Raw genomic sequence first — 27,411 nt, 5'->3', positions numbered from 1 at the left:
TCACTGGAGATGTTACCAGAATGGCATTTTTGATTCCACCTTCAATGTTCGCCACTCAGACCCCACACCCACGATCCTCGCCATCCATACAAGGTGCACGTCCAAATTTCAGGATGTCGCCAGGGGATGTTGGAATACTAAAATCAACTATCCTCCCCTCATTCAGCCTATATTCAAGCCTTTCACTGGCAACATATATTGCAGCGGAGACAACAGACAGGGTCGAACTAAAAGACTGGCTATGGCCCTCGGCCCAAGTCATCAATGCCTGGTGGAGCGCCATAGGCCAACCAATGTACGATCAAGGGATCTCATTCAACGCATGTTGGGATTCTCTTCCTTGGACTGAGAAGGTGCTTCTGAGCTGTGTCACTATCTGGGGCACTAGGCTCTTTGGTCGTATCGCAATGCGGTCTCTATCTCGCGGCAAAGATGATGCGCGGTATGACGCTGCCAAGAAAGAGCCTGGGTTCTGGAGAACAGCTTTTCTGAAGATATTCTTGCCCGAGGCTGTTTTTTTGAGTATTATCTCGCTCCCTTTCACCACTCCATTCCACATGGGTGGAAGCCTAATATCTCTGGGAGAAAATGCTATTAATGTGGTTCGTTCGCTGGGCGTTGCACTTTTTGGTGCTGGATTTGCTATGGAGGTTATGGCCGATACCCAGCTTGTCCTGCATTGCAAGGAACGGACTGATTTGTGTCGGCATGGAGTCTGGAGTATCGTGCGGCATCCAAAGTGAGTCCCATTCATTCACTCCTACCACTTATCTTTTCAAACATGTACTCACATGTTGACAGCTACTTGGGAGACACACTGGTTCATTTCTCCTACGCTCTGTTGAACGTGGCAGGTAATTTCGACCCTGTTGTTTTGCTGGGCCCGCTGTCGAACTACTTGTTCCTACGTTTCGTTGGCGGTGACAAGCAGACAGAGGCCAGCCAGGAAGAGCGATACAAGGCCCAAGATGCTCACAAGTATGAACAGCTGCAGCATTGGCAGAAGGAAAACAACAGTTTCTGGCCTTCTCCAAAAGACCTGATGAACCCATGGGCTTTAGCTGTTGCAGGCTGTGGGTTTATTGCTGTGGTGCTCGAGGAAGGGATGAGAGCTTGTAGTGTCGCATGACAATTTGAATGACGATGAAAGATTTTCGTGATTTTATAGTTCGAAATGACAGGTCAAGGTGACCCTCTTGCGATACTTTAATGCCTAGGACTATAATGATGGAGGGATATTTTACTCGCGAGTGTATGTTTTCCTGCACTACATGCACCCGTTGAGCTCTACTTCATGTGCTCATACACTTTGGTCCGTTATAGGAAGCCATGAGATCCTTTCTTTCGCGTTTTTTTCATAGAAAAATCATTATCCTATTCATTTATTTCGGCTATATGATAGGCTAAATCTCTAGACATGTAATCCCGGGTTAACAATCTAATATCCTCTGCGCCGGTTGTATGCATTAACCAAAGGCTCACCCCTCTGCAGCCTTCCCAAATTCAACACTGCAATATCAATAGAACGGGGCCAGTATTCGTTACCCAAACTACTCATATGAGGACTGATCTGCACATTCGGCGCATCCCAAAGGGGATTATCCTTGGGCAGAGGTTCGGGATCAGTAACATCGAGAGCTGCACCGCCAAGCACGCCAGACTTCAAGGCCTCAATCAAAGCCTTCTGGTCGATGACCTTACCACGTGATATGTTGGTCACATATGGCTTGGTAGCATGGTGGTGGCAGTTGTCAGAAAGAATAGCAAACTCCTCTGGACCAAGGAGATAAGTCGTTTCCGGAGTCAACGGAAGAGAAATGACAAGATGGTCCAGTCCAAGGGCTAGGAAAGACCGGATGGATTCACGGTCTGTGCCGTGGTGCCATGAGACCGGGATCGAGCCATCTGGGTCGCCGGTTCCGGGGACGATGTAGTGAGTGTCGCGCCGAGATTCCTCTGTTGTTCTCGGGGAGGCAGTGTGCGCGTACACAGTCATACCCAGAGCGATGGAGACACGGGCAACTGGGGAAATTTAGTTTGAGGTTTTCTATGTATTTTCCCTTCAGGAATGAGACTTACTCTGTCTGCCGATAGAGCCATATCCAAGAATGCCAACTTTCTTGCCGACCTGGTCATGCAGGCCATGCATAAACTGGGATTTATCTGCCCATACATGCGCTTTCTGAGCCTCATATGTCTTGACATACTGCCGGGAGGAGACCAGCCAATTCATCACGGTCCATTCCGCAATAGGTGGACCGTGGATACCAGAGCTTGTGGTAATGGGAATGTCAGTCTCCCGTAGAATGGGGTGCTGCATGAGATGGTCCAGGCCAGCGGAGAATGAATGAATGAATTTCAGGCTACATTTTTGTTAGTATATTGAATGAGTGATCTTCACAGCAGCGGGTATTTTACTTCGTCGCATCCTTGGGATCTGGCAGATCCGTGAAGGTGACCAGGACGGTGGCACTCTGGTACAGCTCTGCATACACAATGTTACCATCTGCTATTGACAGACGAATCCCAACTGATAGCCCTGAGGTTTATAGTAACTTACCTGGCGGCACAGGTTTACCTGGCTCTGATTTGTGAATAGTGACCCTGGCACCGGCAAACTTGCGGCGGAATTCCTCTTGCAGCGGTTCGGGCATATGCATATAAAAGACGATGAGCACATGCTCGGCTGGCAAAGGTGCGTCTCCCATGGTGTCTGAAATATGAAAGAATATGCAAGATATCAAGGGTAGATATATGTCAAAGCTGTCAACCGTAGGGCGCGGACTTTTTTTCTTATCAGTCAAGGTTCCCCACCTCGGCATTTGTAATAGAGGGGAAACCTTCAAAGCCACGAAGAATGAAAATGATAGATATGCATTCCTTCTACTGGGACTGAGACAGAGGAAACTATTCTATGCATTTCTTCCCAGAATTGCGTTGTATGGCGACACTCGTTTGAAATATGGTCTCAGCGGAAGGTCGCGGAACGAGTTAGAAAGTCATTCAAACAGGACGACTGCAAATTTGATACATTCCTGACTAGAATCAAGATCTTTAAGATGAAAATTTTGTTTTCTCGGTGATCAGGGTCTTTCTTAGAAGTCTGCTCATCAAAGATCAAAGGCCGAGTCCCCGATGCCCCACTTTATGCAGACGCGGAACTAGAACTATCACCTAAAGGTAATATGCTCGAAAGTAGAACTGTTTGCCCAAACTTATATGTTTAAGATATAAAACCAAATGCAACCGACGTGCAATTCCCCCTTGAGTCTCTATACCTACAGTGCGATCTCTAAGAGAAAGAAAACCCGTAGCCAGCAACATCATCGAAATGGCCAATGGCTGGAATACAGCTGGCTATTTCATTCTCCCCAGCAAACTCCGCATGGAGAGATTCCAACTCATCCCAAGCCTCAGCATATTTAAATCCTTTGGCTCTTTCATTCTCGACAACTTCGCCGATTGCCGTACCGTCCTTAGCTCCACTGCTTTTGGCAGAGTCTTCACCTCCCAACTTATCACTATCTCCAAATAGACCAGAAGCTCTCAGGAGTCGCTCTGGTGCCACCGTGAATCTGCCCTTTTTGAAGACGTATTTGGAGACCGAAGTTGCAAATACGACAGGTCGTACTGCGCTGGCCCCGTTAGCACCACCACACTTCCCGCAAATATGTCCCCCAGGCAACATATTAGTGACAAAACATGCGTGCTTGACACTTCCTTTTTGAACGAAATGTGTCACAATGTAGAGCCACTTCTTGTCCCATGTAAGAATTCGCGACCAAACTTCGTACTGTTGCAAGATTCGAATTTCCTTCTTGAAGCTTGTTGAAACCGATCCAATTATGGCAGCCAGCATTCCCTTTTTACCCTCAGTGGTGAGTTCTTTGTCTACAACGGAAATTCCGCTATAGCAAAGATATGACAATAGATGGGAGCGACTTGCATCCAAATCCGTGAAGTATGTGCTGTTCGATTTGTGGAGGTTGTAGTCGGCTTCGAGCATTGGCGTGTATGTGGTTGTTATACAAGGAAGGAATACCAGTGGCAAAGTTTTGTCTCCATTCTTGATGGAAATGAACTGATGTCTTCTTTTTTCCCCGAATGCACTTTGTATGATTGGACGGAAGATTCGATACTTAGAGCATGTTAGCACACGAAAGAAAATATAGACAGGAACCGGCAGTAATATGCATTATAGCCATCTTGAATCAATACTTACATGAAAGACCAATGGCAAATTCTTGAAATTGACCACAAGGAAGATCGTTAGTAAGAACTTCCAGAGATCGAAGGCAGGAGTCGAAGCCCAAAGCCATTCAATCATTTTGGCTGAGGCTACGAACCCAGAGAGGAAGAAGTGAAATTGAGATGATCTTGGATGCAAACAAGAGATGACAGCAAAGTACATGCAATTGAAATGAGGGAAGTTAGTCTTGAACTGATAAAAGATTGTTCTACGTGGACATTATAGTTGAACAAAATTTGGATAGAGTAATCTAAAAAATAATTTTCTGATTTAAGCCATCAGAAAACCGAGGCAAGTCTAGTAGTATGATGATATAAGTTCAAAGTGATATGGAAAGATCGGATTTCGGAATTGCATTCTTCACGAATTCCAGTGAAGGCTGATTCTCCTTAGTCATGTCCCATCATCTTGCCCAGGTATATATATACAACGCGGATTTTCGGATTCTTTGCTTCCATTTTGGTATCAAACTCTTGATCTTGCCTCAATCCATTTCCATGAAGCCAGAGCCACTAGTTCTGCGTGAACGTTGAAGTAGGAGATGGTAATAGGGTTACGCCTCCATACATATGTTGACTAACCCCAAGTCACCTAGCTTCCGTGAGCGATTTATTATAGACCAATCGTTATTTCTGGGCCGTCGAACGGACTTGTTCTTTAACAGTTCACATAGAGACTGTTTGCGTGTCAGAAAAGCAAGAATCTTGACTCAACTTCCTCGGTGAAACTTCTTCGGCGAATGAGCAGCTTGGTGAGTTTATGTGCAATACCACGTTATGATTGCAAAATTACAGCAGTGGAATAAAAAAGTTGACCAAGTCCTGAGAAATCAATTTCATTAAGAGTGCTTTCAGCACTAGAGATTAAACACTCCCTCAAGGTTCAAGGCTCCCTTCTCGATATTTATACTTAAGATATGGATAACAAGGAATGGCATTAGATTATGAATATCTCGTCAATCACTACTACTGGAGTCACGGCTGGAAATGTATTGCCGCCAAGGGCGGTAACCCCTAACATGGGGTTCCCTTTGCACCCAAGCACTCTACAACGAAGTGTTGGAGAACTGGGGATGGGGGATGGGATCTGCTTCACAGTAGAACTCGGCTGTTGAATTCTTCATAAGGTTCTGTGACAGTCGTCTGAACTTCCGTCCCTTGCCTATCCCAATCTTCCCGATGTTACAACCTCTCACCCCACCCTCACCAAGCTTTTGGTGTGATACGCCGACTTTCAGCTCGCCACGAGAATGCGGCAATGTCTGGCGAGCAAGTCAAGCCAATCACATCGTTCTTATGCACCCTAAATCGCTCGGCACAAGGCTAGGGTCTCAACTCGAACACTTCAGGGGTTGATTCAGCTGATCCACCTAGTGGAACTCCTGCCCGAGGGCCCGAAGGATAGCCCGTGCTTGTGTTTGTTTGTTACGCCAGGGGCTTCAACATCATGAACCAAAACAACTAATCTCTGCTCTGACACAAGAAGCAGCGCACACCGTGCAGCTGATCAAATGCAGTCTGCTACTTTGGTACAGCGGAGTTCACATCCCGTGCGATAGGATCCACTAAACTTGCTGAATCGATGTCCGATCTGCAAAGTGACAATCTCGTTGCCGCTACTGGACCCAGGGTTTTGCGCCTGTCATGCAGCCACTGCCAAATGTTTATCTCTTTCGTTGAAGACCCTGAAAGTGGGCATCACCATGGAAAAAGGTCTCCATCGTTAGCGCTTCTCGGAGGATTTTTCGCACATCATGGAGCAAGCTGCAGACTCATCTCCTGCGATAGTCGCTGTTCTGTTTACACCAGATCATGATCGTGGTGTGTGATTCCTCGACGCCGCAAGACTAGCCCCACCGTTCTTGACTGCTTCTTGAACGCGCGCCGTGCAGATCTCTACCAATTCAAGCCACATTCGGGCCAAGACAGGTCGAACTCGAGTTTAGGGAGGGAGGCACTTCCAGCTGGCCGATGCCGCTAAGTTTACGGTGCATGCGCGGGTCGCCATGCGTCTAACCTGTCATGATTCAGATTGATCTCGTTGTACCGGCTATTCGTCAAACCCTGCAGGTTTCTCTTCCGAGCCTTCCCCTATGTGGAAGATAACTGTGCACATCCTCACTCGATGTCGACTGAACGCAGGGTTACTTTTGCTCTAGGTTTCGGGAACTTGCTGCACTAATCTTGGTTGCATCTGCAAGGTGGGTATTACACAAAAGCAGTCTGACGGCACTGCCGGCCCCTCGTGTGTTTAAAAATATGAGCGTTTCCCCCTCTGTCTTGCGCAAAGCGCTCTATTTGTTACTTCTCCCTTCCTAAGTTTCTCTATACCCACAAGATGTCGCAAAAGAAGCCCAACCGCAGACTCCTACACCGGATCATTGAGGCAGCCTTAGATCGCGAAGAAGCGGGCTACCCGCCCATGGCTGCCCACGCAGCGGCGGCTATGGGCGCGCAAAATGGTGGATATGGACAAGATATGCCAGCAGGCCCACCAAAGCGAGTGACTACAACACAGATGGAATCTCTCATTCCAATCAACGACAAGCTCCTCGTCTTCCGCGCCTTGACCGGTATCGACAGTGTCCCTGCACTCACACAGCAGGGCCACCTCCTGCGGAGTGCACCCAATGTCGGTATCTATACCCGTGTTATCACAAATGAAACCAAGGCTCAGCGCGCCTACAAAATCTTCAACTTCCTCATCAACACCTGTCTCGGCGTTCAAGTCGTCGTTGCCGCTGCAGTGACTGCACTTGGCGCAGCCAGCGGCCCACACTCTGCTGTCACCGCGTTCGGTGCGATCAACACGATTATGGCCGGTGTCTTGACCTACCTCCGGGGTTCAGGACTCCCAGACCGTCTCAAGAACTACCAAAACCAATGGAAGAATATCCGAGAGTACATTGAGCAACGCGAGCGAGAGTTCTGTTTGGTCAGCTGTGATCTAGACGTACAAGAAGAAGTCTTCATCGTCGAAAGCATGTACCAAAGCGTCAAATCAGAAATGGAGACTACAAAGAGCACCGAAAGCAAGAACCAGCAACCAGACGATCCACGCATCCGTCGCTCTGTCTTGCCACCCTCACATGATCAGTCGTACAGAGGATCTACGCAGCCAGGACGCGCAGACACGACCCTAAATTACGATCCATCTTGCCAGAGACAACATACTGAGCCTGGGCCAGTCAGCCCAATCGCCACTCCGGAGCCAGCATTGGAGAAAGAGAAACAGTGACCTTTTTCTGAGCAGTGCGCCACAGGCGCAAACACACCAAGCCCCCCGAAACCTGGCCGTTTGACATGTTCCCTTTCTTGCGTGAACAAACTTTTTTCTATAACTTTAATCGTCGCTTGCTGTACCAGTGTCAATAGTTGTCTGAATTATATACCCCACCGAGCGTAATGGGAGCGTTCAAGCGGTCACAGTCTATGGATATAACGTTGGCCATTAGTTTGGTTTAGTCCCTGTTAATGTCTACAAATGTCAATGATTTAATTACCTGCCAACCAACTCGATATTTCTTAATTGAACTGAATAAATGATTAGCTTTAATTGATTAGATTTGTCTCCAAACTTGGTGGACTGTCGCGAGATGAACTGGAACAGTCGTTCTGGTAGCCGAGCAATATGCTAGCAACTCTTCGAGATATATGTATTCACCTTGTCAATTTGAAAAATTCGAGCACTATTACTCCACCACGCGAGTTAACAATTTTTTGAAAAGTATAAATTCAACATGAAACAAGATTTGAAGCCTTTGTGAAAGTAGGAATTATGCAGTCTCTTGAATGAAGCTCAAGACCGGGATGGATGATGTAGACCCGCAAATCCGCCACCACAAAACTTCAATCCAGACACATATTCAACAACCGCAGTCTACCTACACACAGAACCACCAAAATGCTACTAGAAATAATCCCCGCAACTCCAGCCGACGGAACCGAGCTCACAGAGATCTTCTATGCAGCCTTCGGGGGTGAATTCAATAGAAAGATGTTTCCGGAGACCCCCGACGTAACCGTCTGGTGGGAACAAATCTTCCACGACAGCATCACACGCTCAATCGCAGGCAGAACCAACGAAGTCTTCCTCAAAGTCGTGGACTCAGATCAAGACGCGATTGTCGCGTTCGCGAAATGGAAGTGTCCAACGTCTGCAGGTCGCGATCGGCACGAACCTGAGGAATCGGCGGTTTGGGCCCCTAGCTGTGACGGGAAACTCTGCGATCGTTTCTTTGGTGGTATGGAGGAACTGAAAGGGAAGTGGATGGGGGATAGACCGCACTATTGTATGTTTCTTTTTTCCTTTTTTTGTTCTTTCTATTGTAATTTTATTGTGGGATTTATCTGGTGGCTTCGATTATTAGGTTCTATTATGCTTTACATGCGACCATCGATTTTTATAGAGTACAGCTCCGCTAATTGTGATGTTTAGATCTTGACATGCTGGCTGTGCATCCATCCCACCAGGGCCGTGGACTGGCATCGAAGCTTTTGAAATGGGGTCTTGCACGTGCTGATGATGAGGGTGTAGAGGTTTACTTGTCTTCATCGCCGGAGGGCAAGCCTGTGTATGAGAAGTATGGATTCCGGGATCTTGAGTCATTTTCGCCTTACCCTGATTATGTGCAAGTATGTATGTTGCGACCGATAAAGGGGCAGTGAAGATCTCAAGTTATGCATAAATCTCATTTGTTTCCCTAGCAAGGGGGTGAGCCATTTGAAACTAGATGTCGTGCATGTATAATAATTACCATCTCATTTTGCGACCCTTGCATCCATATGCCCAGAATACCGAGTGAATAATTGCATGCTGTGAGGCGAACATGAGTAGACTAGGATGTTTCTACAACAGTGGCCATAAATAATCTACTACCTCCACGTTTATATGATTCAAATGGCTCACCCGAGGCACTTAACATGAGCAAAAAAGAAATGAAAAAGAGGTGATAAAAGAGAGGCTAGGTTAGGGCACAGATAATTCATGCAATGGCGTAGTCATTTCGAGAGCTTTGTGAAGAACTTATGCAATACTTTATAGCACCGAAAACAGACTTATAAATCTTGTTGTATGTCTTCAATCGCGCCGATCTTGTTCTTTATATGGCGAGAGAATGAATGTTTCTCAATCAACCTTTCAATTTTTGCATGTTTTGTGGCCCACTGACCTGTTTGAAGGGAGAGCAACAGAGAACGCCTGCAAACAGGGATTAGCTTTGCCACGGGGAATTGCTCAATTTCGCTCTGTCGCAGATGCCATTTTTTTAAGCAATCAGTGACTATTCGCTAACTATAGCTAATCAGACCTCATTGAGCTATAAAGTTATAAACTCACTTCTAGACAGGATATTCGCAGTTTCCTCTTCTCTCTCCATCTTCATCCACTTTTTTTGAAGCTTGTTTTTATCAAGATATCATCATCAGTATCAAGGTCAATAGCTTCATTTTGTCGTTTGAGCTCTTAGTGTAGACATGCCGACACCCGAAACGGATAAAATATTGACGACAGACGCGCCGCAGTTGCGATTTGTTACCCATCATCAAATCTCCAGGCCCTCACTTAACCTCCCCTTAATATTCTCGACTTAAGATCTCCGTTTTCGCTGTTCGATCTCCATTCTCTTACTTATTTCTTATTCATTTCCCCTACCGCTTTATCTTGCACTTATCGCTCTTCCCCGAAATCTCGCTCGCCGAATCGTAAACTCCGTTTGTCCTACCTGGTCCATGATCCTGTTATTCGGTCACAAACCAACATGCTCTCCGTGTTGACTGGCTACAGCGATGGCATCTACGGTGATTCTATGTCTGGCTTGAGATCTTACGAAGAAGTAGTCGGTAGAGGAGGGGGAGAAAAGTAAGAAAAATGCAACTCAAAGTCCAAAGTCTGTGACCGAATAAAAGATTTATTTTGATACCAAGGCCGAAATACCACTGCATTTGCATCATAGCATAGGGAAACCAACCCTAAAGGGTAAAAAAAACCTATGCCGAGATAATCAACATGCCATCATGATATCGCCAGTCATAAGGACAATACTCCGAGGATTGGAACCGAAGCCTATTCTTACTTGATGTAGGCCGCGTTCCATGCTGCTCCTGAGCGGTTCGGTGGCGAGTCTGGGAGGCCAAAGGCGTTCAAGACACAGTTGCCCCTGTCTCCGAGGGGTCTTTGCCCTTCCCTGGCATAGATCACACTGTTGCACCGTGTGTTCGAGATGCATTCATCAACACAGTCACTGAAAGTAGACTTTTCTAAGACTCTGAATCCATCCTTTCGGTACCCTGTAGAGGTTAGAAAAGGGGTTAAACAATGCAACTATAAAAATAACGTACACTTTCCACAGTAAACAGTCACTGCCTTGCTGGAAAGACCGTAGTCAAAAGGCCCCGAGCCCGAGTTTGAAGCACCTGAAACATAAGTTAGAATATGATCTCGCAAATTTTTATTTAAAAATTACAAGAAGCATTTAGATCAGCGGCCTGATACTTGTGCAACTGCTGCGAGCATGTGTCTGTGTTCGCAGCAGAAGATTGCTTTGTGAGGGCAGTGGCGCCAAACAAGAGGATAGCGTTGGTGAACTTCATGTTGGAGGAAATCGGTGTAAATCAAATTTGAGGTGTTGATGAGGTGCTTCTACTCCGGGTTCCGAGTCTCTATATATACCCTTCTGAGGTGGTAGTTTCTTCTGCGCGGCAAGCTCATCGTGTTACATATCGCATGTCCATCCCCTACGTATATGACAATATTGTCAAGAGGCTACAGATTAAAGCAAATTTATCATGCATACAATATTAAAATGCTTTTCTGTTGGCTGAACATATGTGATGAGTTTCCTTGGCTTGGGATATGCAGAGAGCAGTCACATTTTTGGCGATTTAACCCCTGCATGGACCCTACGTGCTGGATATCACCCTTCATTAAAAGATCTAGCTGACACACGAGAGACTGATAGTGTATGTATCTTGTAGTCGCTGTGCAGTGCAAATCACCCAAGAGTCAGGGTGATAGTATTGATGATCATGGAAATGATTGCCCAGGTGGACAGAATGATGTCTTGTTCCTCGGCGATATGAAATATTCTGCACTAGGCGGCGTATCCTGGGATAAGCAGGACTAGCCATGCGGGTTGCTACGCATATTAGACGATTTTTTTGCCACTAGTTAGACCTCGGCAATTCCTAACCTGGAATATCATCATTAAACTCAACACACAACTAACATAAAGAGAGGGAGAGGGAGAGAGAGACCTCGGTGGAGTGGCCGTGAGAGAGTTGGACTAGGGAAGAGATATCCAGGATTAGCACAGGACAGCTAACTATAGGTTAGGAAACGCGAACAAGGCCTGAATGTAAACAATCTATCAAACGCCAGGCTTTCTTCCCCATAGCCCCACAACAATACAACAGTAACAATGAACAATTACGGAAGAAAGGCGGAGGAAGCGCTGAAAAGGAAAGCTTCCAGAGGGTTTCACGAAGGGCGATGTCCCGCCTACGGCAAAAGTACATCGGATATTAAGGAACCATTTTCAACTAAAATCAGGGATAAGGCGAGAATCTCAGAAGAACTAATCGAATTTATCTTCTGGCGCGAGGTCACAAGGTAGACAGGACTGAATGATTGATTGATCATCAATTTGCCCAATCTTGCACCCCCAATGTCTCGGATATTTCGATCCTTTTGCGCCTAGTGTCACCTTCTGCACTTCTGCCTCTGCTCCAGATCTTTGTTCAATCTCCGTCTCCAGGGCCCTCTTGTTCATGATTCCCATTGCTGGTATGATTGCTTCTCATCTCCGTACGTGCACGAGCTAGAAGTTCGATGCCAATGCGAGCATTGTTGCAGATCTTACTCGTGGTGTGAGAACGATGACAGATGCTAGAATAGTTGCATGCACAGAATGAAAGGTTTACAAAGATCCCCTCCATTGATGCAGGATTCACGGAAATGTGTGTGGCGCACCCTATTGACAATAGCCCCATGCACAACTACGCCCAATCATGAAGATCTTCCGTCACCGCCATGATCCAACGAATGATTTACAAAAAGCACCGATTAAAGTCGATTTATGGCAAAATGCCGCTGAAGTAACCGTCAACGTGGAGCAAGGCTAATCAAAATGAGGACAACTTTTTAATCAACCAGCGGATGTGAAATTTGCTTTAGCCTAAACATATCATCCCAGTGAGCCCAAGCTGAGGATGGATGCAAACGTAGACCACCTCATGGAGTTTTCCTGGATGTTTACAAATTATGACTGTCCCACCACGGGGTTGAGTGTCAATGGATTGGAATGGGGGAAATTCAGGCTGATCTTTTGTATACACATCGCGAACCTGGCAGATACCAATAGCACAATGACCAAACTTTTCATGTAAGACCCACCAAGCTGAACAATTCTTTATCTGACCGCCATAGTACCGGCGCTACTGGCTATATTGGCGGCGACTCACTAGCCACACTCGCTGCCAAGCACCCAGACTTCTCCTATGCAGCTCTAGTCCGCACCAACGAGAAGGCTGAGCAGGTCAAGGCCCAGTATCCAAATGTCCGCATCGTCCTGGGATACCTCGACGACTCTGCCCTGTTGGAGAAAGAAAGTGCAGCAGCAGATATCGTCCTACGTGAGTGCTTTCACTAGGACATCGCAACAGCTGAGCTAGACTGATCCTTCGAAAACAGACACCGCCGATGCAAGCGACCATGTCAGTGCTGCAAAGGCCATAATAGCAGGTTTGGTGTCTGGCCACACCAAAGAGCACCCTGGTTACCTGCTCCACACCGGAGGAACGGGTATCCTTACCTGGGAAGACAGCGACAAGAACGAATATGGAAATAGAAGCGAGAAGATCTACAATGACTGGGATCGTGTTGATGAGCTGCTTAACCTCCCAGACCATGCGTTCCATCGAAATGTAGACCAGATCATCCTTGATGCGGGTACGCAGCATGCCGATGTGCTCAAGACAGCACTCGTTTGCCCACCTACAATCTATGGTAACAATTTCCCTTCCCTATGTGCAGCAAAAGACTAAATCCTTATTAAGGCAAGCGTCGAGGACCTTGCTCCCAGCGTGGGCGTCAGGTGTATGAGTTGGCCAACGTGACGCTCCGCATAAAGAAAGGCCCGATCATCGGCGCCGGCCAGTCCATCTGGAACAACGTACACGTTCACGACCTGAGTGATGTATACTCACTCCTAGTAGATGCAGCGCTTGCAGGCAGATCCGACGACGGGCTCTGGGGAGCCAAGGCCTACTATCTCACTGAGAACGGGGAACACGTCTGTGGCGAGCTAACACAAGCTACAGCAGATGCAGCCGCCAAACTGGGGTACATCCCCGAGCCAAAAGCCGAGCCAATCGACCTGGAAAGTGCCACGAAGTATGCAGGCTTCGAGTCTCTTAGCTGGGGCATGAACTCTCGTGGTCGTTCCCAGCGCCCGCAAGATCCTAGGCTGGAAGCCGTACCAACCCAGTCTGGTGGATGCTGCCTGAGATTCTTCGGAGTGAGAGGCAGCCTCTGCAAGCTTCTTCTTGATTTCAGACGTGGGCAGGGTCTTCGGTGACACGGCATGTAGCTCGGCTTGTCTGTCTCAGATCATGCATTGCTGATCCATGATGAAGCGAGGTGCCGTGAGAGGGTGACCTAAAGGCTTTTGCTGGGTCTTATACTGCTATCTCATGGACAAGGAGGAATAGGATGCGATGTCGAGCCCTCGAAGATGTGACGGTCTGATTGGAAATCCGACTAAATGCCAGATTAGATATACAAAGTCAAGACATGCTCGTTTCATCCCTCGCAACCAAAGGCCCGCCAGTGTTGTACAAGTGCATACCCGAGATAGAACAGCAGCCACTCCCATGTACGAGTCCTTTCTTACATTTTGTCAAATGGCCGACAAGAGTGGCCCAATCGAGTATGTATAGCACGATCACGAAGTCGGAAAAGCCAAATTAACGCAACTTCCAAGCCACTCAGATAAAGTCAACTGTAACCGAACCAAACCAAGTCCAACTGAGCCACGAAGCAACCAACCGGAGATTATCAGCTCATACAAAAAGAAAAGAAAATTGCGAACAAATGAAATTGGCCCGAATCCCGTCTGACAGCGCCAGTCGGCGGGGCAACATTATGCCGAACGTTCCCAAAGTAGCCGCAGTCAAGTTCCAACTACGTCCTGACCCTGTCGTGGAGTCCCTGAAGATTGAAACGGCCTGACATGTATCATTCTCTGGTGTTCAATTCCGGGATCTTGGGTCGCAGCGGAGGAACTCTGCGTCCCATTACAAACCCACAGGCATCTTGCCAATCCCGTGTGGCGTTGGCTAGACAGCTCATTTACTATATATCTGTCCAGCTTACGGACTCCAATGTAAAACAACTTTTATCTGATGACAGACGCTGCAATATAAGGCGATACTTGTTCTTGACTACAGGCCTCACCAAAACGGTACATCATTTGTCGCTACACCATGGCGGACGCGGATTCCCCATTTTACAGGCGTGGAAGGCCTTCTTATGATGATAGTGTGAGACCTCCTTCTTATGCCAAACAAAGAAAACCGGATCCTGAGGAGAAGTTTGCCTTGGGAAGGAGGGGAATTCTTGTCTTCTTCACTTTGGCGGTTCTTACATTGATGGCTGCTCTCGATGGGACTTCGTTGTCTGTTGCGCTGCCGGTAAGTAATACATTGGAGATTCATAGAATACAGATGCTTACATGCTTTAGGACATTGCTCAAGAGTTGAACGGAACAGCCATAGAAGCATTTTGGAGCGGTACCTCGTTCCTATTATGCTCAACAGGTACGATACCATGAAGACATCCATTCTTAGGGTCCACTCTCACATCCACCAAGTATTCCAACCAAGTTTTGCTTCTTTCTCTAATATATTTGGCCGCCGACCCATGATACTGATCGCTCTCGTATTCTTTTGTGTTGGTGCCATTATCTCGGCAATTGCAAACAACTTTACCTACATGCTAGTCGGTCGATCTATACAAGGTGTCGGTGGCGGAGGCATTATCTCACTGAGCGAGGTCATAATTACAGATCTTGTTCCTTTACGATGGCGAGGACAGTACTTCGGCATTCTGAGTGCAATGTGGAGTATTGGATCAGTTACAGGACCGATTCTTGGAGGTGGTTTCGCCGAGAATGTATCATGGGTGAGTTTTCGTCTCTCGAAGACAAAAGTGATAGGTCTGACAGCAGGATCTAGCGATGGATCTTTTATATCAATTTTCCCTTCATCGGCGTCGGCTTCATACTCGTCATTCTCTTCCTCAACCTGAAGCTCGCACCCAGTTCATTAGTCGAGAAGCTTCGACGAATCGATTATTTTGGAACCGTACTTTTTGTTGGAAGTATCTCATCATTCCTCATCCCACTCACCTGGGGTGGAGTCTCCTACCCCTGGAGCTCATGGCGGACATTAGTCCCTCTCTGCGTGGGAGGCGCCGGCCTACTTTTTTTCGCATTTTACGAGTATTACTTCGCATCCGACCCGATAATTCCACCTCTTATTTTCAAGAACCGTACCGCAACTGCTTCTTTCATTGGAAGTGTTCTACAGGGGTTGATTCTCTGGTGTGCTCTCTATTATCTTCCTCTGTACTATGAAGCCGTGAAGGAGTATAGCCCCATCCTTTCGGGCGTGGCCCTCTTCCCTGAGACTTTCACTGTTGCTCCTAGTGGTATGATTGCTGGGATTCTTATTACAGTCACTGGTCGTTATCGGTGGGCTGTGTGGTTGGGATGGGTTCTTTCAACTATCGGACTTGGTCTGATGTGTCTGATCAAAGTCCACACCAGCGTCGTTGGGTGGATTTTTCTGAACATCGTCTCAGGTCTGGGACTGGGGATCTTGTTCCCTTCCCTGGGCTACGCGGTTCAAGCTTCGTCAGAGCCAGAGAATCTCGCCATTGCGGTCGCCATGTTCAGTTTCTTCCGTGCCCTCGGCCAAGCCATTGGTGTTGCAGTTGGTGGAGTGGTCTTCCAAAACCGCATGTTCAGCAATCTTATGAGATATCCTGATCTGGTTCCCATGGCCGATGCATATAGCAAGAATGCCGCGGGCTTGGTCCAGATTATCAAGGCTATGGCAGATGGTGCAGACAAAGCTAATCTCAAAGAGGCGTATACCGACAGTCTGCGCACAGTATGGATTGTCTGCTGTGCCGTCTCCGGTGTGGCCCTAGTGATTAGTCTATTCACTGAGCACTACGACCTGGACCGTGACTTGGAGACAAACCAGGGTCTTCGAGGCGACGATGAGACTATTGCAAGCGAGAAGGACTTGGAGATGCGTGCAGGGAGAATGATGGCTCCTGAAAGCCGACCTTCCGTGTGGTGATGTGAATGCTCTAAAATAGATTGATGAAGGTACTCTAGAGTGTAAACTGAGTAATAATGATAATCATATTCTCCATTCAAGTCAGATTGAGCATTTCAGACAGCACGTTCTACTCCTCGAATCAAAGTCTTGATTCCCTCGCCTCGTTTGGTAGTCTCCCACGCCTCTACCACATTCTCGAATGGCACAACCTTTGTAATAAGAGGCTTCAACTCAATCTTCCTTGACTTCGCCAGCTCCAGCGCCATCTGGAAATCCCCTGCCCCGTACCGGTAACACCCCTTGATAGTAATCTCATTCTCGGACACCGTCGAAATAGGAAAGTTGACATTTCGATTCCCCAATCCAGTCTGCACAAAGGAACCCCCAACTTTCAACGAATGAATCGCCGTTTGAATACACGGCTCAGCCCCAGTAGCCTCAATAGCAACATCAAAGCCAGGAAGATCAGCATCAGGGTCAACACATGTAAGCCAGTTTCGGAACCCACTAGCATTCTCCTCGGCATTCAACTGCGGAGCAGGAATCGCAGTGCGAAAACGAACCCGGTCTTCCCCAACAAGCTTCTTCGCAAACTCCAACTTCTCATCACTCATATCAACAGAAACAATCAAATTCGCCCCAAACTCTCGCGCAACCGCCGCACAGAGAAGGCCCACAGTCCCAGCCCCAAAAACAATAACTCGATCCCCGGGCTTCACACCAACCTGCCGCACAGAATGCACAGCAACCGCCATCGGCTCAATAAGTACCGCCTCATCAAGTCCAATTCCACCCGAGCCCCCAATTCCAGGAGGAAACTCAGAAGCAAACTCAGAGTCAACTGACCCAGAAATCTTATAGCAGCAATCAGCAGGAACCTTGAAGAACTTCGACAGAGCGCCATGCGTATCCAGCGGATTCGCAGCAAACTTCATCTGGGGACAGAGATTATATTTGCCCGATTTGCACTTTGAACAAATCCGACAGCCGAAACCGGGCTCGATGGCTACTGCATCGCCCGGCTGGAGCCTTTTAACACTTGGTCCGATGGCGTACACTGTTCCTGATGCTTCGTGTCCCATCACTATTGGGTTTGTTTCTGAGACGTGGTTTTTGACACCGCCGTGGATCCAGAAATGGACCTTTTGGTTGTTAAGTTAGATGTTGATGATATAGTGGGTCAGGGTATGGGGTATAGATCCGGTGGTACTTACATCGCTGCCACATACGCCTACGTATTCGATGCGGATAATTACATCAAAGGGATTGTCGATCGTTGGCATAGGTCGATCTTCGAATCTGGCATCGCCTGGGCCATAGAGAAGACATGAGGGGTTCTGCATCTTGTGAGGTATATGAAAGAAGGTCGTAGTAGAAGAAGTAGACGTAGATGTATGATGACCGAGTATGGGGTATGACTCCACGCTAGAGAAGGCTACTAGTTTCAAGTTATGCGGGGGATTGAATCGTCTTTTATAAGTCGTCGTATTTACCCCCCGGGTTCGGGTGGTCGGGCGCGGGGGGGGAATTTCGGCGTATAGTCGACCGATGAGCCGGATTGGCTGATTCTGCGGTTATATCTGTCTAAGTATTGCATATACAAAGACATATGCTGAGAAAGTACCGAGATGTTCTCATATAGGATGCAGTGGGTAGCTAAGTAGATTCAGCCGAAGGTATGGCAGCATCCTGTATCCACGCATCATTCTGCACCACCAAGAACCTTTTGTCATGCTTGAGGCCTGATATTCACAAGGTTAAGGACGCGAACAATGAAAAGTTATTGGCGACGTGATGATCCGTTCTATATCTAGAGGGTATGACTGGTACAATGTTGCTCGATGGTCAGGATGGAGTTGTGACTGCTGGCCAGTATGCATGCGCAAGGCTGAGAAGCATGGCTAACCGGATTGTTAGATTAAGCACGATAAGACAATCTGGGAGTAACCGTGCAAAAGCACAAGTGAATTCGATAAACACTATCAACAAGAGACGCCGAAAACTTCCAAACATCAAAGCCTTAGCTTGAGTCTCGATCAAAAAAAAAAAGTAAAAAAAATAAACATGAAAGCATTGCATCTGACAAGAGCAAAAGTCGTAACATCGTAAGGTGAATGTGTAAACAGCAAGAAATGGACTTCCAGCAATCAACGATTAAGAGCTCGAAGCCGATCTTTCAATGCGTCCATCTCTTTCTCATAATCCGTGCTAGCACGCTTAGCCATACGCTCTCGATCACTATCTTTCAGCATCATGGACTGGTATTGGCCATCGCCGTCCGGGGCTCCAACTGTTACCCAGACGAACTTCGTGCCGGGAGTATTGGGCTGCGATCGTTCTTGGGTCCCCTGCCAGAACATTTCCGTAGGTGTGGATGGATCCGCGGAAGCCATGTCAGCAGAGGATGGCCGACCACCAAGACGACCATTCTTGATCCAGACTTTAATGGTATCTTTGATGAAAGCAATTTTCTGGATGAAGGCGTTGGCGTCTAAGATATCGCGGATCCGGTCTTCTATCGAGTTCACCGAGTCGCCGTTGGCGATGCTGAGGAATGTGGCAGCTTCGTCTGAGGCGACGGCTCGTGTATCAAATCCGTTCGGGTGCATCTTGCCCTTGGCGGCGAAGTAGCGAGCGGCCGATGGCGAGAGATGGTAGAAGTCGATCCAAGGAGATGAGCTGCGGGTGCGGCCAGGCGAGATGACAAGCTTGGTGTGGTCGGGGAAGTTGAACTGGAAGGCGCCGTCTCCGAAGCCCCAGATTCCAACATTGCCGAGGCGCTGATAGAACTTGATGAACTGGCCGCTGTTCTGTTGGGGGATGTCGTCGTCCATGATACCTTCGTCGCCATGGCGACCGAGGGCCCCAATCATGTATTTGCCGAATTGGTCCACTAGCTTCATACGCTTGACTTTCTCGGCATCGGCTCGTTCGGAATCAGTACCTGACTGGGTGCGAGTTCGCATCGCCTTTGAGCTCTTGTCGAAAAGCGACGGAGAGATCATTGCTCGCCGGATGCCGCGGCACCCTAACAAGTCATCGTCCCTGTTTTCGTAGAACTCAACCGCACGTCCGTTGCGAGGAACGAGCTGATCCGATTCGGAGTAAAACAGTGGTTTCATTTCGCCGTCGTCGACACTTCGCGCCTTGCGACGAATATGTCTCTCCCCGTCTCGGACCACGACACTCGTTGCTGGTTGTCCATTCTCTCCCTTGAAGGCACATCCAACACTTCCATCATCCAAGACATACCCGATGCCATAGCGATTTGTGTAGTCAACCCATTTAATAACGTAGGCGTGAGGCTGCTTCCTTGCTCCGCCGCGTCGACGACTAGGTGCATGATTGATCAAGTTGGACAGCAACAGGCGAAGGTCAGTGTTGACTTCGGTCAACGAAGTCCTAGGAAGAAGCTCGCAAAGGTCTTCAGTGTGGAAAAGGGGGCTCAATCCTAGACTGGAGCGGGCCCTACCGGCGGTCTTACTGTTAGACCGACTTATTCCATTGGAGTCGGATCGGGCTAGTCCAGTACACGCAGACGAAGACTTGGACTGGATAGACAACGATCGTACACCTTCCTCGACAGGGCTGGCCCTTTGACGCTCATTTCTCTCCGCAATAGTCTTCGGCTCCATCCTTGAAGATGATCGTAGGGATGTCTGCCGGGTGGGCACTTTGCGTTCCTCGGGGATTGTAGATGGTTGCCGTTCTCTCGTTGGGATGGAAGCCTGCGGCAACTCCTGGTCAGCGGCTGCCAATCTGCGAGACTGAGAACGCGTTTTGCCTACAGTCAAGCCAGATGGCATGCTTGTTGACTTGGTTAATTGAGGAACAACATCTCTTTCCTTGCTACGCAGAGTCGTTGCTTGAGATGCAGATGCCATTCTTCGCGTGCGGATGGGACGTTCCGCTAGACCACCGGCGGGTATTCCAGGGGCCAAAGGCAGCTTCGGATCTGGCTCTGGAGCATCGCGGTATGGTCTGGATGAGGCCGGAGGTTCGCTAATCCCGGGTCCCTTTCTAGGTGACAAAGGAGGCACACGAGCTTGTTGACGAAGGGTCGCAGCGTGACTCTGGCCCTCCATACGTCTTTGTTGAGCAGCAAGCAGAGCAGCGTTGGTTCGCGAAGCTGCTACGGGGTTAGGCCGAGCTGCAACACTGCGCCTTGAAAGAGTGCTGCTGTCAAGCATTGACTCTTCGCTGCGGACCTTGCGAGAAGTTTCCAACAGGCACCAATCTCCATCGAGATCGTGTGGCCATCGGTAAACATAGTCAGGGGTCAGCGGAATAACTGGACGCAAACCTCTCTGGTCCTCTGCATCGCACTCAGCATAGGCTGATTTGGAGCAGTTCCTCCCCACAGACTTTCGAGCCGATCCATCGGGCTTTTTTCCAACTCCGCAGAGGGAATAGAAGGCAGCCTTGCAGGAATGATACCGCTGGCTGGGGTCGTCCACTTGATACACGTAGGCGCGAAGCTTTTCGTCAGAATCCAAGCCATAGCCACCCACCATACAATCACCCCGTGGGGAAGCATCCTTGAGCCATAGTGGCTTGTTGTAACGGCAACCTGCATCCAATTGGCGGGGAATACAGCCATCGTACATGGTGAAGAATGGGTGCTCAACAATATCATCCGGGTCTGGTCGTTCCTCGTCAACTAGATTCAAGCAGCTAGTCACGAGATCCTTTGCTTCTTCCGGAATGAAATTGTTGGTGTCTGATTCCTTGGGCCAAGCATAGCTCAAGTTTCGGACCTTTTTGTAAATTTCTTCTTGGGTTTTTGATTGGAAAGGCGGGTATCCAGTGAGCATGGCGAAGCAAATAACCCCCAATGACCAAATGTCCACTTTTTGTGTATGGCCCCCTTTGCTCTTATCAAGAACCTCAGGAGCGATGTAGTTGGGGGTTCCACATAGCGTGTTTCGTCGCTTTGCATCCTTGTCTGAGAGAATCATCGCTGCAAGTCCGAAATCTCCAACTTTGATGTTCATGTTGTGATCTAGGAACAGGTTTCCCATTTTCAAGTCGCGGTGTGCGACAAATCGCTTGTGAAGATATTTGACTGCTGCACAGAGCTGAATCATGAATCGTCGCACTTCGGGTAAGCTGAGACATCGACGTTTCCGTACCATATCCATCACCGATCCGTTTGGACATAGCTCTAGAACGACGTATGTGCTAGATTCAAAAGCGAATGCGCGGTAAAACTGAACGACGAACGGGTGTCGCATTTTGGAGTGAATTTGGAGTTCTGTCCGAAACTGTGAAAAAGTCAGAACCTTGTCAGAAGTACCGAGTCCAACTGTTTCCATACCTTTTCCTCCATCTTTTTCTGTGGCATCTGTGATTTTACCACCTTCATGGCATACACGCGACCGTTGCGCGCCAATGCACCTTCATAGCAAACTGCAAATCCACCCTTCCCTAGAAATGCGCCTATCGAGTATCGCTCCCCGCCATCTTCCGGCTCTGAAACTATTGACGGCGGCGGTTCGGCGTGGTTCTTGGCTGATGAGGATTTTGGTTGCACGCTTGGCGGCGCAGTATTCTTGTCGAAAGCCTTACGATCCATAGCCAGTTTGGGCTTTATCATCTGGTTCGTAGTGCGTGGCGAAAGGGCCTCCATTCTCATCGGGTCGGTCTTTCTATAGCAGATGTCGAGTTATCGTATCGCGGTGGACTGAAGGTGCGCAGACAAAGTGCATCGAGCATGAATGTCGTAAAAAAGGGTATTAAGTGCTGGTATTCAAGGGTATCAAAGTGGTGCAAGATTGGTATCCCTGGAACGATCAGGTCAGAATCCGTACAATCGGGAACCCGAAGCCGGTCGGTCGGGACGGGGACATGAAGAGTAGATGAGAGAGGCGTACTGAAATGCAAAGCGCTAATGAAGCAAAACTGTACAGAGCTCCAGAAAAAAAAAATGGCGCCTCAATTGAGGGTTGGGAGTTGAGGAAGACAAGACCACAACAGTTTGCTCAATGCGGAAATCGATAAACAGTCCCGCGGTCACGTGCATCTCATCCCATGCGTTTACCCTTGATTGTTGTTGAATAATTATTTAAATGTTACATAGCTTGTTAAGTAGTTAACACAACTAGTTTTTGTCGATAGTTGAACTTCTCAGGCTTATTTGGTGGCTTTGTTGCGTTGCTATGATATATATTTCCGTTTGTTTACATGAAAATCCTAACCAAGTAAGCAAAACCTAGTCAAAGTGTACGCAAGGCTGCTACTTTGTACTTAGATTTGACTTGAAAATTATTCACATACCATGACCGAGGGCGTGCTTAGTCGGGGGTCTTCAGCCACTTTCCTAAGGGCCATAAACTTACTCTACTGTCTACAGTTCCCCTCTCTGATGGTCTGATGTGTGGGCAACTATGTCTTGTTTTATTTGTTTTCTGGAAAAATCTTGCATGCTACTGCTCAAAAAGTACACCATGATAGTTATATCTTAGAAAATGCTATCAGCTGATGAAGCGAGGGGCTAAACAAATGTTGACCACCATGCTTTTCAACGAAATAAGAACAAGTAAAATCCAATAATTGAGAGAATGTCCAAGAATATCATACTATGCTACCACTATAACCAAAAAAATTCAATGACTTGAAAGTGGATATGGAGTAAATCAAAGCTCCACTACAACCTTAGCAGCCGAAACCCCCTTCTGGCACAAAGCAACGCCCTCAGCTACCTTATCCAACCCCTTCAACACCACCGCCTCAGGAACACACTTGATAGTCCCATCCTTCAAAGCCTTAGGAAGGAAAGTCCCCCAAACGCCCTCAACAATTTCCCTTTTGTCACCAATATTCGCGGTATCAGTCACTACCAGCAATCATCAGAATCAGCATCAAACCTCGAGGTAACATCGCAACCAAAAAAAAAACAGTATGACTTACCACCAAGAACCTCAACGCCTTCGGGAATATCCTCAACCGGAATCCTGGGATTATTACTAACAACCCGTCCACACCCAAGACCCTGCGCAACCTCGACACAAAGTCTCCAAGTCTGATCATCCCCAATAGCATCCAAAGCCCCCAAAAACTCTTCACCAGTACTCTTAACCGCATCAACCAACTCCGAAACAACAGTCTCACTATTATAATCCACAACAGCAGTCGCACCCAGCGACTTCACAAACTCATGATTCTTACTCGAAGCCGTAGCAACGATAGTAGCACCCGATGCAACGGCCAGTTGAACAGCCATAGATCCACAACTAGACGAGGCACCCCAGACAAGGACCACTTTTCCAATACGCTCTGCCTTAGGAGATTGGGGAAGGGGAAGGCCCAAACGAGCTGGTGGATAGAGACCCATTGCCGAGGTGCTTACTGCCAAAGGAATGACGCTGCCTTCTGTGAAGGTGATAGTGTGGGGGAGGGGGACTGCGAGGGCCGCGTTGATTATTGTGTAATTCTGGTAGGCGCTCTCCCGGATCTCGTGCGAGAGGAACCAATTTGCATTTCTAGCTGCGTTAGCTTGATGCTTCAGGTCTAGATGTAGGGTTTGTTGTATCCTACCCGGCTATGTGGTCGCCTTTCTTGAATTTTGTTACGTCTTTGCCTACTTCGTAGACTTCACCGGCGAGATCAACACCTAGGATCTGAGTAGGGTGATTCATTGGCTAGACTGTTTCAAACATTGGATAGTGGCAGAGGTACTCACGAATGGGTATTTGCTGGGGAAGGGTAGATGAGGACCATAGAGCTGGATCTTCCAGTCCACTACCGCATAATGCATTAGTAGTCTGGATATTTCAATTGACAAGCTGAATGAACGAACTCGGGTTAACAGCAACAGCCTTATTCTTCACAAGAATCTCATCAGGACCGGGAGTATACATCGGAGCTTCCTGAACGACGAATTGGCCGCCCGCTTCGAGAAGCCAGACACCAGTGTTTGAGGCGGACATAGTGAAGAATGAGCAGGAATCAGAATACTAAATCGAATTCGTTTGCATGAATACTAAAACTAACCATCCGACCAGCTTTATATAAATGTTCAGTTTGACCTGAGGGAAGTGGAGTAGTGATGTGTGACGCTAGTCCTCCACTCGTATCCCTCGGGGTTAACGGGATTTGCACTCCACATGGCTTTCAATATTCATCCGGTGCCGCTCAACGTCGGACTTGGTCGCTGGCAAGTAATCCTGTTAATTTCCAGAATCCGTCGGAGTATTCTTTACGTGGATTTGATCCGAGGGGTCTGTGTGCGGGTTTTGTTAACTCCGACCATCGCTTGATGCCGGGGTGTTGGTTGCTTCAAGGTTTAAGGAAACCAGATTGGCCAGATGGCGTGTGCATTGTATTATGTTGATTATGTATTGAAATTTGAAGTCTCGCATCCGCTTCTTGCTAAACTCCCAATGAAAATGTACGCTTCGCATGGTGAAAGTGTATCAACCCCAAAGGATGTTCATCTTCGCCCAGATACTATCTTTCTTGATTGGCACATTTTCCGGGTCCTCATTTGCTTCGTCGATTGCCAGCTGCACTGGCACCTGGCTTAGCGGTATGATTCTAGTCCGACGAATAAGTTTGTAGCCCCCGTACGCAAGGAGAACGAGAGGAATATCGCTGTGGCTTGTTAGCTGGGTCATGCTACACGGTTAGAAAACATACAGATAGGATGACACAAACGAGGCCGGATCCCAGTTTCCTTTAGTGAAGACCACGAATCCTCCTGTCAGCAGGATGATGACGCAAGAGATCAACGCGAACCAGCTGGTGTATCCTGGAAGGAGTTCAGTATATCAACCATAAGATTTGAGCAGAGGTACGCACTAGTAATCCGGTTGTGCCATGGCAAAGCTGTAGCAGGAATGCCCTGCTTATCCATTGCTTGCAAGAGACGAATATGGTTCAGCGCGATGGTGATCCACGACACCAAAGTACCAGCAGCCGTCAAATCAACGAACCACCAGAAAACATTCATGGCACCATTAGAGACGCACATGTAGGCGAGAAGAGAAAAAAGAATCTGCAGCAGCACACACATGTATGGTACTCCCCACTTGCTAGTCCGCAGGAAGATCTTAGGAGCATGGCCCTTAATGGCAAGACCGTAGAGAGTTCTTGTTCCGGCCAAGATACTCTGGTTGGAAGCTGACCACGCAGATGTCAAGCAGACAGCGTTCACAACGGATGGAATAGCCTTGATTCCTGCATCACCAGCAGCGATGACAAATGGACTCGTTGCCGCCGTACCAGAGTCGTTACCAAGACGTTCATCCGCACTGGAAACCAACATGCCCACAATGAGCACGGCAGCGAGATAGAAAATGGAGACCCGGGCAAAGACCCTCTTACAGGCCTTTGGAATATTTTGGCGCGGGTTCCTTGTTTCAGCAGCGGCCATGGCGAGGGATTCCACTCCGGCGAATGAGTACACGGCGTTCGTCATGACAGCCCAGAAGCCAAGGAAGTGGCCCCAAGAACCGTTGGCGATGTACTCGACGAACGGACCAGGATCTTTCCAATAATGGAAACCCTTTCGCGGGACACCTGACACACCACCGAGGTCAATGGCAAGACCCAGAATAACCACAAAGATGACGAGGAGGATCTTTAATATAGCAAAGATAAACTCAATCTCACCATAGACGCGGATGAACGAAATAGCGACAACCACAGAGACCACGATAAGGATAGTCACCCACACGGCTGCATTGATGTCTGTCCAGTACTGGATCAGGACTACACTGGCGGAGATTTCACTCGGAACACTGATAAAGCATCCGTACACGACGTTCCATCCGATCGCGAATGAAAGTGCCGGGTCAACAAGGACCTCTGCATGTCGGACAAAAGATCCAGTGACTGGAAGTAGTGACGAGACCTCACCCAGGGCAAATTGAATGCAGCAGACAATTATACCAACAAACATGTAGCCCAGAAGAGCACCCAGCGGACCGCCAGTAGCAATTGACCCACCAAGACCGAGAAAGAGACCAGTTCCCTATGCGATAGTTAGACGAGAACACGACAAGAACCATCAACCCAACATACAATTGCACCCGCTATAGCAATCATCTGAATATGGCGCTGGCCGAGGCCCCGAATCAGACTTTGGCGCTCACGCTGGGTAACGATCTGGCCATCGTCAGGGATTATGTCCCTAGATGGACCTGCATGTGGGGGTAGTTGATCTTCCACATCTTGCACGATATACCTGCTCCCTGTCTTGGGGTGGCCCTCAAAACCTGCCATATTGTCTGGGGGAACAAAATACGTGGACAGAAGCAGTGTAGAAAAGATTTCTACGCTAGGGAACCAATCACACCATTTGAGTGGTTGATGAGGGAAGCTAATCAAGTCTTATCTTTGGAACCGAGGCTGCGGCCTAAGAAGCTTGCTTAGAGTGTCTCATTTGAACGGGATTCCCGAGTGATGTCAGGAACGCCTGCATGAGGTGATTGATTCGACACCTGCATGTTTGTGTGCTTGTTGGGTCGCGAACGAGAACACCGGAAAAGACATCTCCGTAGCGGGAGAATTCACGACATTCGGAGGTCTCCGACATGTCAAACTTCCGCCCAGGTTTCACATTTTGCTTATATCAACGTAAATCGCATTTGACTTTGATCCAAGCGCAGCCAAGCAGATCTGCAAGGTGGGATTAGAGACTCAGTAGGGTGCTTGTTGGGCTTAGATACAGTGTGTTAGCATAGATGGAGACGAATGTATGCAGTTTGAGCCGATTAAATATGAGATTCATAGAATTGAGCAGCAAGCTTGAGGTGTGAGTTATTTATTGACATCCTCCACTTGTTCAGGTGGGATGTAATTGGAAGCCCGGAC

The 27,411-nt window shown here is 48.0% G+C and overlaps 12 protein-coding genes across 12 annotated transcripts; 5 read left to right on the top strand and 7 right to left on the bottom strand.

Annotated features, from left to right (window-relative positions):
- Positions 1 to 20: 20 nt before the first annotated feature.
- Positions 21 to 1,129, top strand: N7508_005902 (DUF1295 domain protein; the record flags this gene model as incomplete). The annotated part of the gene is made up of 2 exons (XM_058463968.1): positions 21 to 739; positions 802 to 1,129. 2 exons carry the CDS (start codon positions 21 to 23, stop codon positions 1,127 to 1,129), a joined length of 1,047 nt encoding a protein of 348 aa, XP_058320446.1.
- Positions 1,130 to 1,438: 309 nt separating this feature from the next.
- N7508_005901 (D-isomer specific 2-hydroxyacid dehydrogenase family protein) lies at positions 1,439 to 2,708 on the bottom strand (the record flags this gene model as incomplete). Its single annotated transcript, XM_058463967.1, has 4 exons — positions 1,439 to 2,022; positions 2,080 to 2,363; positions 2,419 to 2,485; positions 2,561 to 2,708. The coding sequence occupies 4 exons, from the start codon at positions 2,706 to 2,708 to the stop codon at positions 1,439 to 1,441; spliced, it is 1,083 nt and encodes a 360-aa protein (XP_058320445.1).
- A 584-nt stretch (positions 2,709 to 3,292) lies between these two features.
- Positions 3,293 to 4,006, bottom strand: N7508_005900 (uncharacterized protein; the record flags this gene model as incomplete). Its single annotated transcript, XM_058463966.1, has 1 exon — positions 3,293 to 4,006. The coding sequence occupies one exon, from the start codon at positions 4,004 to 4,006 to the stop codon at positions 3,293 to 3,295; it is 714 nt and encodes a 237-aa protein (XP_058320444.1).
- Positions 4,007 to 6,586: 2,580 nt separating this feature from the next.
- N7508_005899 (uncharacterized protein) lies at positions 6,587 to 7,486 on the top strand (the record flags this gene model as incomplete). The annotated part of the gene is made up of 1 exon (XM_058463965.1): positions 6,587 to 7,486. The coding sequence occupies one exon, from the start codon at positions 6,587 to 6,589 to the stop codon at positions 7,484 to 7,486; it is 900 nt and encodes a 299-aa protein (XP_058320443.1).
- Positions 7,487 to 8,152: 666 nt separating this feature from the next.
- Positions 8,153 to 8,916, top strand: N7508_005898 (GNAT family N-acetyltransferase; the record flags this gene model as incomplete). The annotated part of the gene is made up of 2 exons (XM_058463964.1): positions 8,153 to 8,540; positions 8,687 to 8,916. The coding sequence occupies 2 exons, from the start codon at positions 8,153 to 8,155 to the stop codon at positions 8,914 to 8,916; spliced, it is 618 nt and encodes a 205-aa protein (XP_058320442.1).
- Positions 8,917 to 10,318: 1,402 nt separating this feature from the next.
- On the bottom strand, positions 10,319 to 10,839 carry N7508_005897 (uncharacterized protein; the record flags this gene model as incomplete). The annotated part of the gene is made up of 3 exons (XM_058463963.1): positions 10,319 to 10,536; positions 10,588 to 10,662; positions 10,713 to 10,839. 3 exons carry the CDS (start codon positions 10,837 to 10,839, stop codon positions 10,319 to 10,321), a joined length of 420 nt encoding a protein of 139 aa, XP_058320441.1.
- Positions 10,840 to 12,612: 1,773 nt separating this feature from the next.
- N7508_005896 (uncharacterized protein) lies at positions 12,613 to 13,752 on the top strand (the record flags this gene model as incomplete). Its single annotated transcript, XM_058463962.1, has 5 exons — positions 12,613 to 12,629; positions 12,674 to 12,879; positions 12,938 to 13,252; positions 13,303 to 13,639; positions 13,695 to 13,752. The coding sequence occupies 5 exons, from the start codon at positions 12,613 to 12,615 to the stop codon at positions 13,750 to 13,752; spliced, it is 933 nt and encodes a 310-aa protein (XP_058320440.1).
- Positions 13,753 to 14,730: 978 nt separating this feature from the next.
- Positions 14,731 to 16,614, top strand: N7508_005895 (MDR family MFS transporter; the record flags this gene model as incomplete). The annotated part of the gene is made up of 4 exons (XM_058463961.1): positions 14,731 to 14,937; positions 14,988 to 15,063; positions 15,117 to 15,427; positions 15,481 to 16,614. 4 exons carry the CDS (start codon positions 14,731 to 14,733, stop codon positions 16,612 to 16,614), a joined length of 1,728 nt encoding a protein of 575 aa, XP_058320439.1.
- A 95-nt stretch (positions 16,615 to 16,709) lies between these two features.
- On the bottom strand, positions 16,710 to 17,939 carry N7508_005894 (NAD(P)-dependent alcohol dehydrogenase; the record flags this gene model as incomplete). Its single annotated transcript, XM_058463960.1, has 2 exons — positions 16,710 to 17,738; positions 17,811 to 17,939. The coding sequence occupies 2 exons, from the start codon at positions 17,937 to 17,939 to the stop codon at positions 16,710 to 16,712; spliced, it is 1,158 nt and encodes a 385-aa protein (XP_058320438.1).
- Positions 17,940 to 18,743: 804 nt separating this feature from the next.
- N7508_005893 (CDC5/polo family serine/threonine-protein kinase) lies at positions 18,744 to 22,225 on the bottom strand (the record flags this gene model as incomplete). The annotated part of the gene is made up of 2 exons (XM_058463959.1): positions 18,744 to 21,860; positions 21,914 to 22,225. The coding sequence occupies 2 exons, from the start codon at positions 22,223 to 22,225 to the stop codon at positions 18,744 to 18,746; spliced, it is 3,429 nt and encodes a 1,142-aa protein (XP_058320437.1).
- A 1,006-nt stretch (positions 22,226 to 23,231) lies between these two features.
- On the bottom strand, positions 23,232 to 24,524 carry N7508_005892 (zinc-binding alcohol dehydrogenase family protein; the record flags this gene model as incomplete). The annotated part of the gene is made up of 5 exons (XM_058463958.1): positions 23,232 to 23,431; positions 23,506 to 24,077; positions 24,133 to 24,215; positions 24,278 to 24,336; positions 24,395 to 24,524. The coding sequence occupies 5 exons, from the start codon at positions 24,522 to 24,524 to the stop codon at positions 23,232 to 23,234; spliced, it is 1,044 nt and encodes a 347-aa protein (XP_058320436.1).
- A 486-nt stretch (positions 24,525 to 25,010) lies between these two features.
- On the bottom strand, positions 25,011 to 26,820 carry N7508_005891 (uncharacterized protein; the record flags this gene model as incomplete). The annotated part of the gene is made up of 4 exons (XM_058463957.1): positions 25,011 to 25,188; positions 25,234 to 25,345; positions 25,396 to 26,569; positions 26,620 to 26,820. 4 exons carry the CDS (start codon positions 26,818 to 26,820, stop codon positions 25,011 to 25,013), a joined length of 1,665 nt encoding a protein of 554 aa, XP_058320435.1.
- Between the last annotated feature and the right edge of the window lie 591 nt (positions 26,821 to 27,411).

The sequence above is a fragment of the Penicillium antarcticum genome (genome assembly GCF_028974205.1).
Source record: "Penicillium antarcticum strain IBT 31339 chromosome Unknown utg000005l_segment0_segment0, whole genome shotgun sequence".
NCBI classification, from domain to species: Eukaryota; Fungi; Ascomycota; class Eurotiomycetes; order Eurotiales; family Aspergillaceae; genus Penicillium; species Penicillium antarcticum.
The sequence above is the reverse complement of the archived record's forward strand: the minus strand, read 5'-3'. Positions and strand labels throughout refer to the sequence as shown.